We start from the raw sequence: 15,373 nt of genomic DNA, 5'->3' as shown, positions 1-15,373 counted from the left end.
ATACTTGTCTAAGATTATTAGTGGGGCACCCCATGATTCAGTGTTGGGACCCTTACATTACATTACAGCCTTTAGTTCAACGTTTTTTTTAATCTGAATTATATGTGATGGATCAGAACACAATAATCTAAGTTGGTGAAGTAAAATTAGAAAAATATATACATAAAACTATTTTTCAGAAATAAAAAACTGATAATGTGCGTATGCATTCACTCCCTTTGTTATGAAGCACATAAAAAGCTTTGGTGCAACCAATTACCTTCAGAAGTGACATAACTAGTCAAATGATGTCCACCTGTGTGCAATCTAAGTGTTACATGATCTGTCATTACATATACACACCTTTTTGAAAGGACCCAGAGGCTGCAACACCTAAGCAAGAGGCACCACTAACCAAACACTGCCATGAAGACCAAGGAACTCTCCAAACAAGTAGGGGACAATGTTGTACAAGTACAAGTCAGGGTTAGGTTATAAAAAATATCCAAATCTTTGATGATTCCTATGAGCACCATCAAATCTATGATAACCAAATGGAAAGAACATGGCACAACAGCAAACCTGCCAAGAGATGGCCGCACACCAAAACTCACGGATCGGGCAATGAGGGAATTAATCAGAGATTCAGCACAGAGACCTGGAGGAGCTGCAGAGTTCCACAGCAGAGACTGGAGTATCCATACATAGGATGACAATAAGCTGTACGCTCCATAGAGTTGGGCTTTATGGCAGAGTTGGCCAGAAGAAAGCCATTATTTTCAGCAAAAAACAAAACGGAACCTTTTGAGTTTGTGAAAAGGCATGTGGGAGACTCCCAAAATGTATGGAGGAAGGTGCTCTGGTGTGATGAGACTAAAATTTAACTTTTTGGCCATCAAAGAAAATGCTATGTCTTGCGGAAACCCAACACATCACATCAACCAAAGAACACCTCCCCACAGTGAAACATGATGGTGGCAGCATCATGCTGTGGGGATGTTTTTCAGTAGTCAGGACTGGGAAACTGGTCCGAGTTGAGGGAAAGATGGATGGTGTTAAATACAGGGATATTCTTGAGAAAAACCTGTGTGATTTGAGGCTAGGATGGAGGTTCACCTTCCAGCAGGTCAATGACCCCAAACACACTGCTAAAACAACACTTGATTGGTTTAAGGCAAAACATGTAAATGTGTTGGAATGGCATAGTCAAAGCCCAGACCTCAATCCAATAAAAAATCTGTGGTCATACTTAAAGATTCCTGTTCACAAGCTCAAACCATTCAACTTGAAGGAGCTGGAGCAGTTTTTCAAGGAGGGATGGGAAAAAATAGAGAAAAAAAAAGATGTGGCAAGATCATAGAGAGTTGATCTCTATGACCTTGGTTCTACAAAGACTTTAAGGGGTAAATAGTTATGCATATTGACTTTTACTGACTTTTACTGTTATTTTGTCCTATTTGTTGTTTGCTTCAGAAGAAAAAAAATCTTTAAAGTTGTGCAAATCCTCAAACAATCCATGTTAATTCCGAAAAGTGACAAAGGGGGTGAATACTTTTGCAAGGCACTGTATTCATAAATGATATATAGTTTGAGCTTAAAAGCACCATTTCAGTTTTTGCAGGTGGCACCAAGCTATATAGTGGAATGTCATCTTTACAGGGTGTCTCCGGCTTACAAGCCCACCTCAGTGCACTGTTTAATAAGGCAACTATGTGTCAAAATCTAAAGTAATGCACTTGGGGGCCAAAATATGCATCTCTCATATGTTCTAGGAGGAGAACACCTGGGGAAAGTCAAATGTGGAGAAGGATCTGGGAATTTTGGTAGATCATAGACCCAATGATAGCATACAATTCCAAGCTGCAGTTTCTGAAGATATCAATATAATTTCTTGTATACAAATATCATCTGGAATATCCGGTAAATTTGGGGCACCAGTTCACAAAAAGGATATTGCAGAACTTGAGAAAGGGCAAAGAAAAACAACCAAACTGGTAAGAGGCATGGAGGAGCTCAGCTATAAAGAAGAATTAGCTTAAATGATTTTATTCACTCTTGAAAAGAGGTGATTAATGGGGTATATGATAGTAAACTTGGTGTAGAGATATTCACTAAGTCAATACAGAGGACAAGGGGGCACACTTTTCTTCTGGTTGAAAAGGGATTTAACCTTTACATATTAAAAGGCCTCCTCACAGTAAGAACTGTGAATATGTGAAATAAATTCCCTCAAGAACTTTTTCTGGCCAGCTCAGTAGATTGTTAAAAAAAAGAACAGGATGTATTCTTAAAGTCACAAAAATAACTAGATATTAACATTTACAGATAATAAAATCAGGTATTGTTGATCCAGGTAATATATGACTGCCTCCTGAGGGATCGGGAACCCCCCCCCCCCCCCCATGCTGGAGCAAATTGGATAATGCTTTATTGGGGTGGGTTTTTTTTGCCTTCCTCTGGATCAGCTGTAGGCATAGGACTGTGTTTACGAAGGTTTTATATTTTAGGACTAGATGGACTTTTATCAATCGGAATAAATATATATGTAACTATATGTAAACGTTTTTCTTTTTTTATAACTTGTAACAGATTTACTATTGCAGCAACTAACATCATTTAAAGAGTATCAGGAAAAAAAATGATGTCCAGGTTTTCCGCTCCTATGTGTTTAAGGCAAATCCTGTATGTTCAAGGTTTATGGTCCCAGTGAATGTATGATGAATTTACCAGGCCCAGTTCTTCATAATGTTAATGCACTGCATGGCCTAAGCCATAAGTTGCTTAGACGGACCAATAATAGGAGCTTTGTTTTGTGCCAACCCCTCACTATAACAGGATGGGTTACCAGCAGCCATTTGCCAGTGTGCTTTGAAATTGTTTAGGGAGAGCTGACAGTCTGGGTATGTTAGTTGCTATACATGGGGTTATTTACTAAAGGAAAATCCACTTTGCACTGCAAGTGTACTTAAAAGTGCACTGAAAGTGCACTTGCAAGTAAAGTCGCTGTAGAGGGAGACATGCGAGGAAAATAAAAAACAGCATTTTAGCTTGCACATGATTGGATGATAAAATCAGCAGAGCTTCCACTCATTTCAGAACTACCCCTTAGATTTAGAGCGACTGCACTTCCAAGTACACTTTCAGTTCACTTTCAAGTGCACTTGCAGTGCAAAGTGGATTTGCCTTTTGTAAATAACCCCCATAGTGTTATACTATATTGTGCTAAATTACTGTGAATTGCAATGTGTGAGTTACATATTCTTATGTACACCATTAAGAAGGCCCACCAGTTCCTTTTTAGGACTACCATTTTGTGTGTTTATCTGCAGGGCCCCCACACTCTCTTCTTTGTGTTTGTTGTTTTATTGAGTTCTTTTTTATTTTCTTTCACATTTATCCATACTTTTTAAAATGTTGTGTTAAAAATGTGTTGGGGTTTAATGTTTCAGTGTTTATTTTCTTTTGGGGAGGTATACAGTCTTTTTTATTTTTGTTGGCAGGGCTTTTTTATCATTTTAGGGTGAGCTGCATAAACTTGTTGCCGTCAAAGGCAAAGTCGCCCTGTGTTTGCAGTAGATCATCACAAGTAAATTATTGTGCATTAAAGAACCACATATTTGTTCCCCATTTTGTTATAGCTACTATTACATTTAGGCAAAACTCTTTAATAAAATTGTTAGACAGGTCTAAAATGAGAGCCAGTGGTTTTACACATGGAAGTATTAAAGAGCAGGGAGGTCCTATATGACGCAGTATTCAGTACATCAAATAGAGGGATGACTATTGAGTGACTGTTCTAATAAATCTTTGATACAAGGGTAAAATGGCTGATCACCGGCAACCATCCCAGAGGAAGCCCAAAATGCAGAGGTGCTGCATAAGAACTTTTATTACATTTTCTGTAGGTGACAAGATCATTCCCACTGATAACTAACTTCCATCTGATCCTCTGAAAACTGAAAGGAAGAGCAGTGGTGGTGGCCACTGCTTCAGCTTAGCTTCAGGAATTAAAATATATCCTGCAGTGCCCCCTCCCCCATACTGCAAGGATTAAAAATGTGTTTAAGGGGTAGAGGAAAAGGCTGTAATACTAACCCCACTACAAAGGTATTTTTTCTGGTGCCTGCAGTGGGCTTTAAGCTCACAGGAAGTGCCTGATCCACCGGGCTGCTGACTATATAGGGTCCAGAGCTGATGTGGACATTCTCAGAAGTGAGGATCCCAAAGGCTAGCAGGTGTTCAGACTTAACCGCTGACTAAAGCTTAAACATTACGTAATGAAGTTTCTGGTTTGCGCTGCAGCCAGCATGCTGCCTGGGAAGTTTAAAGAGATGTGTATCTGCCAGTCTGTTGACAGTGTGGACCTGCTCTCTTTTATTCAATTTTACCAGTCTTCGATTACCAATTACTATGAAACCCCTGAGGCTGATTCTACATACTAATCTTTAATATGTCATCTGCCCCCTTAAAACATTATTTCTGCCATCATTACCAACTTCTGTCACCTTTTCTGTATGGCCTATTCTAGTGCTCTAGCACTGTAAAGGTGCTACGCAATGTTTCACAATTATGTACATTTTGCTACAGGATAAAGCCTGCATTGGGCCTCCAAGTTTGTGGCCTAGTCTAGAGCTATGAAACTAAAGGTGGCACACAATGTTTCTGCAGTTGGACCTCAGCTGCCAAACATGACATGTTTGCGGTAGAGTAAATCCTCCTTTGTGTCTCAATGGGTTTCTGCCTATCCCAGTGCTCTGAACCTCAGCTGTCACATTTCTAATGTTTGCCGCATGTTAAGTCTATCATTGATCCTTGAAGTTTGCAGCTTAGTCTGGCACTCAAAAATAACCTCAACACTCAAATGTTTATTGCGAGATAAAACATGCTTTGTCTCTCCCTCTAATTTTGTGGCCTAGCCAAGCTGCTTACACACTGTCCAGCCACTGAACAATATTTGTGGCTATTGTGTCTCAGATATTACACTATTTCAGGATAAGACCTACCTCATTTTCCTTCTTATATTTAGGCCTAACCAAGCTGCTTGCATACTCTACAGGTAAAGGTCAATAGATGTGGCTATTGTCTCTTAGATAATACACTTGATTTTTTAGTGCAAGATAAAACCAGTATTGTCTCTATCATTGTCACATGCTTGCATACTGCCCTGATGCTAGCCAATATCTACCAAATGCATGCCTGGGGATTTATGGAAGGGTGGAGGTTCAGTGAATGTTGGGAATGCGATTTTGAAGTGTTTTTGTGCACTCTGTTTTGACATTTTAGTTAACTTTTAAGACAATGTGTTTTGTAGCTTTCCTATCGCTTTAAGATCTATGAGACTGCTATTTCCATCATTCAGTTCAGGCCTATTATTGCTTAACAAAAACAGTCAGGTGTCACAGCCTAAACTAACTTAAAGCCTTTTTTTTCACGTTAAAATTAATCAGATTAAAAAATCAATTACACATCCAAAATATGTGATGCCACAATATGGTGTTCCTGATCCTGTCCATGATATTCATTCTGTTCCACAACAAAGCTTAAAGGCAATTTGAATAATTGATGCTTTTTTTTCTACCATGACACCCTTAAAATAGATTTTTTATTTTTTTTGCTTAATACCGTATATACTCGAGTATAGGCCGACCCGAGTATAAGCCGAGGCCCCCAATTTACCCCCAAAAAACTGGGAAACCTATTGACTCGTGTATAAGCCGAGGGTGAGATATGCCTGTCCATCCCTGTGTGTGTCCGTCCATCCCTCTGTGTCCGTCCATCCCTGTGTGTCCGTCCATCCCTGTGTGTGTGTCCATCCATCCATCCCTGTGTGTGTGTGCGTCCATCCATCCATCCATCCCTGTGTGTGTGTGTGTGTGTGTCCATCCATCCATCCATCCCTGTGTGTGTGTGTGTGTCCATCCATCCATCCATCCCTGTGTGTGTGTGTGTGTCCATCCATCCATCCGTGTGTGTGTGTGTGTGTGTGTGTGTGTGTGTGTGTGTGTGTGTGTGTGTGTGTGTGTCCGTGCAGCCTTGTGTGTCCAGCCTACCTGTTCTTGAGCCTCCGTCCGGTCCCGTCCCGAGCCTCCGTGTCGTCCCGTCCCGAGCCTCCGTGTCGTCCCGTCCCGAGCCTCCGTGTCGTCCCGTCCCGAGCCTCCGTGTCGTCCCATGCCAGGATCGCCGCTCTTCGTCGGCGCCCTGGCGGCCATTCCCCTGTTCAAAAGCCGCGCCTCCGCCTCCGCCTGTGATAGGCGGAACACTCAATTTCCCAGCAGTCAGTGTTCCGCCTATCACGGACATCGGCTCATCCGAGGATGAGCCGATGTCCGTGATAGGCGGAACACTGACTGCTGGGAAATTGAGTGTTCCGCCTATCACAGGCGGAGGCAGAGGCGGAGGCGCGGCTTTTGAAAGGTAGAATGGCCGCTGTCTGTCTGCTCGACACGCTGTTCGGGCAGTCAGACAGCGGTGACTCGAGTATAAGCCGAGGGGGGCACTTTCAGCCTCAAAAAAGAGGCTGAAAATCTCGGCTTATACTCGAGTATATACGGTAAATGTTCCATATGGCAGTGGGCAGTGGCACTGTGCCCTTTCTTTGATAATAGTTTGCCTATTAGCCTTGAAAATGTAGTATCGAGATTTGCCCCCATGACTTCATTGGGATTGTCCCGGTTCTCACTGATGCAAAACTGCCCCGCCTCTTACCAAATTCTATCTGGTATGCCTAATGCCGCGTACACGCGATCAAACAATCCGGTGGAAAAGTCCGGCAAACTCAAGTCCGCCGGACAATCCCCCGTGTGTAGCCTCCGGCGGACTTTTTTTTACCCAAAAGTACGGCGGACTTAGAAAGTAGTTTTGCACTCCAATCTTACCACTGGACTCGCATTTCGGCGGACAATCCCGCCGTGTGTATGCCAGTCCGCCGTACTTTTGAAATGAATGGACTTTTCCCACCCGGAGAAAAGTCCGCTCATTTTTAGCACGTCTCCAGGTAGCCGGGGCCAGCGAAGGAGGTGTCGCTGGCCCCGCCACCTGGTATGGACTTAAAGGGGAATCCCTACGCCGAAAAATCGGTGTGGGGTCCCCCCTAGGTCCACATCAGACCCTTATCCGAGCACGCTACCCGGCCGGCCAGGAAAGGGGGTGGGGACGAGCAGGCACCCCCCCCCTGAGCCGTGCCAGGCCACGTGCCCTCAACATGGGGGGTGCCTTGGGGAAGGGGGGCCGTGCGCCCCCCCACCCCAAAGCACCTTGTCCCCATCTTGATGAGGACAAGGGCCTCTTCCCGACAACCCTGGCCGTTGGTTTCAAGGTCTGCTGGCGGGGGGGGCTTATCGGAATCTGGGAGCCCCCTTTAATAAGGGGGCCCCCGGATACCGGCCCCCCACCCTATGTAAATGAGTATGGGGTACAATGTACCCCTACCCATTCACCTGTGGAAAAAGTAAAAATAAAACACAACACACAAGGGTTAAAATAGTTTATTGCACAGCTCCGAGGGTCTTCCGTCTTCGGGGGTCTTCTCGCCAGACTCCTCTGCTATCTTCTGCTAGCTCTTTTACTAGCGGAGGAGCCCGGCTTTCTTCTTCACCACCGCCGCCCTCTTCTTCCGACTTCGGGGGTCTTGTACCCCTCTTCGGTTCTTCTTGCCGGGCCACCACGCCTTCTTCTAGCTCTTTTACAGGCGGTGGCCCGGTCTTCTGTCGCCGCTGTCGCCGTCTTCTGTTCTTCTCTTCTTCTCTTCAGATGTTGCCTCGTCGCATCCTCCGCTCACAATGGCAGAGACGCGGCGCACGGTGACTTATATAGGGACATCACCGGATACAGCGCCTAGAGGCGATTCAGTTCGCATTGTGCGCTATACAAGTATTTCATTCATTCATTCATGATGTCCTCGCCTATTATGATGTCACAGTCCCAGCATCCTCTGGGACTGTGACATCATAATGGGTGGGGACATCATCGGGGGGGCTCGCTCGCCCCCTTTCCTGGCCGGCCGGGTAGCGTGCTCGGATAAGGGTCTGATGTGGACCTAGGGGGGACCCCCACACCGATTTTGCGGCGTAGGGATTCCCCTTGAAGTTCATACCAGGTGGCGGGGCCAGCGACGCCTCCTTCGCTGGCCCCGGCTACCTGGAGACGTGCTCAAAATGAGCAGACTTTCCTCCGCGTGTGTGGGCCAGTCCGTTCATTTCAAAAGTACGGCGGATAGTCCGGCGGACTTAGAAATATTAGTCCGCTGAAAAAGTGCCGTGTGTGGGTAAGTAGCCCGTTCGGAAAGTCCGGCGGACAGTCCGGCGGGAATTCCGTCAGACTAAGTCTGCCAGATAGTTGGCTACATGTCTATGCGGCATAACTGGTGTATGCCTAACTTTTAAAAAGGATAGGGCAGTGTAGTAAATTTGAGTGATGTAATGTGAGGTGATTTAGGTACGCTCTGTTTTACACTTTTTCTCCTTTAAAATGATGCAGCCACATGCTGTGAAAAAAAGAAGCCCCAAGAACAAGTGAATGCTCGGCCATAAGATCAAACATAATATGCAAATCAAAAAAACACAAAAGAAATAAAAAAAATTCTTGAAACAATGCTTTTTTTTTAAAGGAAGCCTTGCAGCAAAACAAAAGGCAGTTTATGCTACAACAATGGCCCTATTAACATGAAATAAAAAATATACCCTTAAAATAAGTTAAAAAAAAACAAAATACCCCCCTTCCCCATTTTTTTAAAGCAAACCTTGCACAAAAAAAAAAAAGTTTGCCACTGACACGACAACAGCTACAAATTACTCTAAAGCTTGGTACACACTATGAGTTGAGCAAAAAATAAAAATAAAAAATGGGTTGAACAAAAAAAAACCTCTCAGCTGCGGTACTAACTATGCAAAGTTAATACAGCAATCTGCCCTGCCGGGCTGTTGTGTTCTGACAGAGGGATGCCCCCCTTTCATAACAGTCAGATTAGCGCTCTCTTGGCTGAGAGCGCTGATTGGAAGTCAGTCAGCTGCTGGTTTTCCAGCAAGATCGTCCGACAGAAGCCAGCCAAACAGCTGGCTTCTGTCAGATAGGATGCCAAACACATGAGCTGAATGTTTTATTTTAATTGGCCGATGTCTCCCGACATTCGGCCCATGTGTACAAAAATTAAATGAAGGATAAAAGAGCCACCAATAATAAGAAAAAAAGGCAGCCCTGGGGTTGATTGGCAAAAGAGCTAGCAAAAAAATGTTGTGCTGGGTTCTATGCTGTCATATGCTGTCAGATTTTTGTATGCTTTCCCTATAATAGTTTAAAATTCAGTGAGAATATGGCTGCTCTGTGCCCGCCTACCTTTAAAAGTATAAGACCCCGCTTAGCTTATTGGCCCTTCTAAACCTGTTGGCCATGGTTTGAAGACTATGGTTTAAAAGAAATTCACCCAAACCAGTTTCCACATAAAATCTATTGGACTGTGAATCTCAAACCCAAAGGATTTGCCTCAAACCCATGATAACAGTGAACCCAAGCCTCATCAATATTTATAATGGAAAGTTTACTGCTCTTCACTACTGCAAAAACAGATGTGATGTGAACAAAGACTGTAACAACATACTATGATGCATTAGCATGATTTTTTGTCAGAGATGTCCTGGTACTGGAATTGATGCATTCCCCCAAGCCTTCCTGTAATCTAACACTAACCCTTGCAGTAACAACTCCTGTAACCAAATACTAAACCTCTCTGTAGCCCTGCACGTACCTTTCCTAATGTGATATTAACCCTTTCATAATCCCCTCTCCTGTACAGTATACCCTCCACTAAAAGATACCAGTGCCAGGATCCCCATGCTGCAAAAATTGGTTAATGGATGTGCATGTTAGCTAATACTTTACCTCTGAATGTGCACAAGCCATCATTAGCAATTATGACTCTTGTTCTGACATGAATTTAAGTGAACTGAGCAGTTACAAGTCTATTTAGCACCTTCACAACCTCTGTAAGGAATGCAGTATATCTTACAATATTAGATCAGCCAGCAACCACTCTATAAAACCTTCAGAACATTTCATGGGTTGCTGCCACTGGCCTTTCATAACATATGAGGCACTGACATTGCACCACAAATACAATGTAATTCACATATAACCCAATTAAATGCAGAGTAGATTAAAATTCTAACTTAAAGCAGAGGTCCACCCTAAAATGGACCTTCCGCTCATCGGAATCCTCCCCCCCTCCGGCGCCACAATTGGCACCTTTCAGGGGGGAGGGGGTGCAGTTACCTGGATAATCCAGGTAACTGCACCCACTTCCGGGATAGCTCTCTGCGGAAAGGGGCGTAGATTACGCCCCTTTCCGCAAGTGCCCACCCCCTTCCGCAAGTGCCCCGCTGCCTGCTGGGAAACACACAGATCCCAGAGGCAGCGGGGACCGTCCTTATTGCGCAGCGCGACTCGCGCATGCGCAGTAGGGAACCGGGAAATGAAGCCGAAAGGCTCCATTTCCTGATTCCCATACCCAAGATGGCGGCGGCAGCACCCGAGTACCGATCTAGAGATCAGCTTCGGGTGCCAACATCGCGGGCGCGCTGGACAGGTAAGTGTCACTATTTTAAAAGTCAGCAGCTGCAGTATTTGTAGCTGCTGGCTTTTAAAAAAAAAAAAAAACGCGGAGTCCCGGCGGACTCCCGCTTTAAAGTGTTACTAAACCCAGGGCCCTGCATTCGCTATATCTGGTGTCCCACAGTACACAGAACATGGAAATGCAATTATTTTGGCAAATAGAAATGGATAAATACATTTCCTCATCAACTGTATATATCAGTCTTGTGAATTCTAGCAGTCAGGTTGATTTACTAAAACTGGGGAGTGCAAAACCTGGTTCAGATCTGCAAAAAACAAATCAGCTTCTGTTTTTATTTTTTTTATTTTTTTTGTGAAAGCTTAATCGCACAAGCTGAAGTTAGAAGGTGATTGGATAGCTGTGCCATATTTTGCACTCTCCAGTTTGAGTAAATCCTCCCAAGTGTCCAGCTTAGCACCTGTAAAAGCTTTTAGCATGGGTTTTTATTCTCCTCTGATTGTCCTATGAGGCTGCAGTACTCCTGACCCTTTGTCTGAACAGTGCTGATTGTCCTTTGCTGATCAAATGCACCCTCACAAAATAAAAATAAAAACAGCAACTCTCTAGCAATACACAGCAAACAGCATGTGCAGAGTGCCCCCAAGGCTCTGTACTATCAGCAGGTGGATTGGGGACAGTGGAAGAAGGGGAGAATCAGACAAGACAGGATCAAACAGCCTGTTTGCAGAGGATTAATTTAGGTTCCAGTGAGTATAACAAGCATGCTTTACTGCATATACAGACTGATCTTACTGTTGTGGGGTTAGTAATGCTTTAAGGATATTTACCTTTATCAAAATCATCAAAAGGAGCATATACTGTAGTGTTTTTACATAAACTGTATATTCTGATTTAATTTATTTCTTTAAGTCAGGAATATATCAAATATTGCTTTTGTATATTTAATTTTTATATTCTCAGACAACAGGTAGAATTGTAGGTTCTGACTTTTGTCCTTTTATACTTTTAGCTGCACAGTTGGTTATGTATAGAGCTCCCATCTACAAACATGACTTAATGAATCAGATAAGTGACTCCTCTCCCTTCTTCCCTGGAGTGTTTAGTCAAGGCTGCAAGGAGTTTCAGTTGGTGAGAGATAATCTGAAGGAAAACAACTTCTTTCTTTTGTAGTAGTCCCATAATGCTCTTCAACATAAATGTCCCATCCCAAAGTACAGTAACAAGTAATGAAAGTTTAAGTTTAAGTTTATTTATCACTTATTAAAGCAAAAAAATATTATAACTGGTAAAGAAATTTGTATTTGTAGAAATAAAGGAACACTGACAGCTTAGGACAGCCTTATGACAGCGTCAATGCAGGGTGAATGAGAAGAAAAAAAAACACTTTCCGACCTCTGGCAAAAAGACAAAACTTGTGGTCACTTAACTTGGCAAGGATATTATTTGTCTGGAAGTTTACACAGATTCTACTAATAAAAAAGGACAGGTGTTCCCTCTATTTAAAGTAGCTTCACCAAATCCATTGTCAGTGTCACAGATGTATTAGCTAAAGGGGAATTCCTGTACGATTTTTCATAAGTTGTTCAGACTTTTCAAATAAAAATAGAGATACTTAAGAGCAACCAAAAGCAACAGACAAGGTATTATCGCAAGCTAGGACAGGGGAAGGAGCAGCAGGTGAATGCTAGCAAGGTGAGTACAGGTTAGTCAAGGGATCCCTTTTTTATAGACTGTCACTTTGCCTTAAATGTCCAAGGTGACAGCGCCTCTTTGCACACTTTTCGGTGTAATAAACCCTCCAAAATCTGCAAGTGGTTGTATGGACCAGCTTCATTTTTCTGAATACTAAAGGTTTTTGTTAAACACTCAGCACACACATTTAGCCTTACATAGAAAGCAATCACAAACTGTTAAATTGGTCTCAATAGACTTCTACGTTGTTGCCAGTATCTAGCATTAACAAGGTTTTTCTGCTATTTGTGCCTTTTGTGGTTAGTGAATTTCTCCACGCAATAGTAATTTGTAGCGTGCCATTTCCGCAGCAGCAATAAATATGTGTCCCTTGCAATCTAATGTCCCTTGAGGTGGGGTTGTAAATCACTGGTGTTCTGCACATCATGGTGCCATGACTGAATGATCTATATTGAGCTGTCACAGGACTCCCTGTAATTTGCAACAAGCTTACTACATCATATCATCCGCTTCCAAATCCCAATGTGTAAATTTATTAGCAAAATATATTGGCAAAGACAAGATTGTAATATACATCTAATCCCTGGTATCCATCTTCACCTGCTCTGAATTTATCAGGAAAGGCTTGTTGCTGTGATCTTATCTAGGAAACTGTTTACAACATATACTACTATAACTCCATAGAAAAGCTATATGGTAGAAACCTCAATAAGGTTTCTTGAAGTCTTTAACTTTTTCATGACCAGGGTTCATGAAGACCTGACCATTAACAAGACAGGCACCTCAACAGTTTAATAGGTTATTTTGCTGGCCCCAGTGTGTTCAGAAGCTCAGGCATTTTTTTAACCATGCTTTCATAATTTAAACCCATATTTTGACCTCAACTGCCTACCTTTCATCAACCGGGTTATAGCTTCGAGGCCTATGAGGTGGAAAAGCTTTGACAATTTAGCATTGGGCCCAAAGGAAATAATATATTGGCAGTGTAACTGCTATTCCATTGCCACACATACAGTTGTGTGTTACTTACTTTGGACGTTTTCAGCGCAGTGTAAATTGCAGTGAAATTGACTCCACTGTCTTGCAGAATTTTTGTGACCTTTTTGATGTGTTTATCTGTAAATTAAAGAAAAATGTAATTGTAGTCAGATAAAATATATACTATGGCGGTATAATTAAAGGAGTACTATTGCCCAATACAAAAATACATTCTATACAATATGTGAAAGACTAACTAAAAAACAATTACAATCACGTAACATGTAAATGGTTCCGTGTCTGTACAGAGATGTTGATTTTTATGCCTAATTTTGGCACAGCCTATTTATCTGTGTAAATTTTCACTGGAGGAAAATGTGGGATTATCACATAGGAAGCCAGCTGAAGGACAGAAAACATTGCTGCAGTTACTAAGCAAATTCAGGCTTAATACCTTCACTCCTAGTATTCTTCCAAAATGTCTGCTAAGATATCCACGAATGCCATTTAAACATCTTATATAAAAAGCTGGTTATGAAAATAATGTCAATTAGGTAACCTACATGAAATGTAACTATACACTGGGGATCCAAGTTGAAATGTTTTGAATTTCAATAAAACAGGTTTATATACAGTTGTGTGAAAAAATATTTGCCCCCTTTCAGAGTTTTTTTTTTGCACTTAAATGACTCAGATCATCAAACAAATGCTATTATTACACAAAGATAACCCGAGTAAATACAAAATGCAATTTTTAAATGATGGTTTCATTTATTAAGGCTAAAAAGCTGTCTAAACTTGCCTGGTTTTATATAAAAAAGGAATTGCCCCCAAACCTAATAAGCGGTTGTGCCACCCTTGGCGGCAACAACTGCAATCAAGCATTTACGATAACTAGAAATTAGTTTCACATTGCTGTGGAGCAATTTTGTCCCACTCTTCATTGCAGAATTGTTTTAATTCAGTTACAGTGGAGGGTTTTTCAGCATGAACAGCCTGCGTAGGTTCATGATACAGCATCTCAATTGGATTTAAGTCCAGGCTTTGACTAGGCCACTGCAAAACCTAAATTTTGCTTTTTTTGAACCATTTGGAGGTGGACTTGCTGTTGTGTTTTGGATCATTGTCCTGCTGCATAACCCAAGTGAACTTGGACTTGAGGTCACAAACTGATGGCCAGACATTCTCGTTTAGGATTTTCTGGTAGAGCTCAGAATTCATGGTTCCATCAATTATGGTAAGTCATCCAGGCTGCAAAGCAGCCCCAGACCATCACGCTACCTGCACCATGTCTGACTGTATGATGTTCTTGTTATGAAATACTGCATTCATTTTATGCCAGATGTAACGGGACGCACACCTTCCAAAAAGTTTAATTTTTGTCTCATCAGTCCACAGAATATTTGCCTAAAAGTCTTGGTGATAATGAAGATGTTTTTTGGTAAATGTGAGATGAGCCTTTGTGTTCTTTTTGGTCAGTAGTTGTTTTGGCCTTGGAACTCTCCCATGGATGCCATTTTTGCCCAGTCTCTTCCTTATTGTTGAATCATGAACACTGATCTTACCTGAGGCAAGTGAGGCCTGCAGCTCTTTAGATGTTGTTCTGGGTTCTTTTATGACTTCCTGGATGAGTCATTGTCATGCTCTTGGAGTCATTTTGTAGGCTGGCCACTCCTGGAAAGGTTCACCACTGTTCCAAGTTATCTCCATTTGTGGATAATGGCTCTCTCCATGGTTCACAGGAGTTCCAAAGCCTTTCTAGACCGATATATTTACATTATTTTGTTTCTAATTTGTTAGCATGCTTCACTTTGTCAGACAACTTCTATTTATGTGATTTCTTGATTTAACAGGTCTGGCAGTAATCAGGCCCTGTCATGGCAAGTGAAATTTAACTCAGCTTTCCAAAATATTGTGGTTAATCAAAGTTCAGTCATGATTCAGCATGGGAAGGGGGAATTACTTTTTCACATAGGGCAAGGCAGGTTTGAACAGGTTTGAACAGATTTTTTCCCTTAATAAATTAAATAATAATTAAAAAAACTGCATCTTGGATTTACTATTTGTGTAATATTAATGTAAAAAGTCTGTTTGAAAGTCCTTTCATTTTGAATGTGATGACGTAAATGGGACTAAACAAGGAAGTTCAATAGCCAGTAG

At 42.2% G+C, this 15,373-nt stretch overlaps 1 protein-coding gene across 1 annotated transcript in view; it reads right to left on the bottom strand.

Annotated features, from left to right (window-relative positions):
- Positions 1-15,373, bottom strand: part of LOC143962677 (V-type proton ATPase subunit S1-like) — a 130,580-nt gene that overhangs the window by 62,343 nt on the left and 52,864 nt on the right. Inside the window, exon 6 of the mRNA XM_077472042.1 lies at positions 13,266-13,351. Within this exon, the coding sequence (XP_077328168.1) occupies positions 13,266-13,351 (86 nt within the window). The remainder of the gene's footprint in view (positions 1-13,265; positions 13,352-15,373) is intronic.

The sequence above is a fragment of the Lithobates pipiens genome, unplaced genomic scaffold, assembly GCF_037356315.1.
Source record: "Lithobates pipiens isolate NorthernLeopardFrog02 unplaced genomic scaffold, aLitPip1_a1.2 Scaffold_8, whole genome shotgun sequence".
Taxonomy (NCBI): Eukaryota; Metazoa; Chordata; class Amphibia; order Anura; family Ranidae; genus Lithobates; species Lithobates pipiens.
This window is presented reverse-complemented; position numbering and strand designations above follow the sequence as displayed.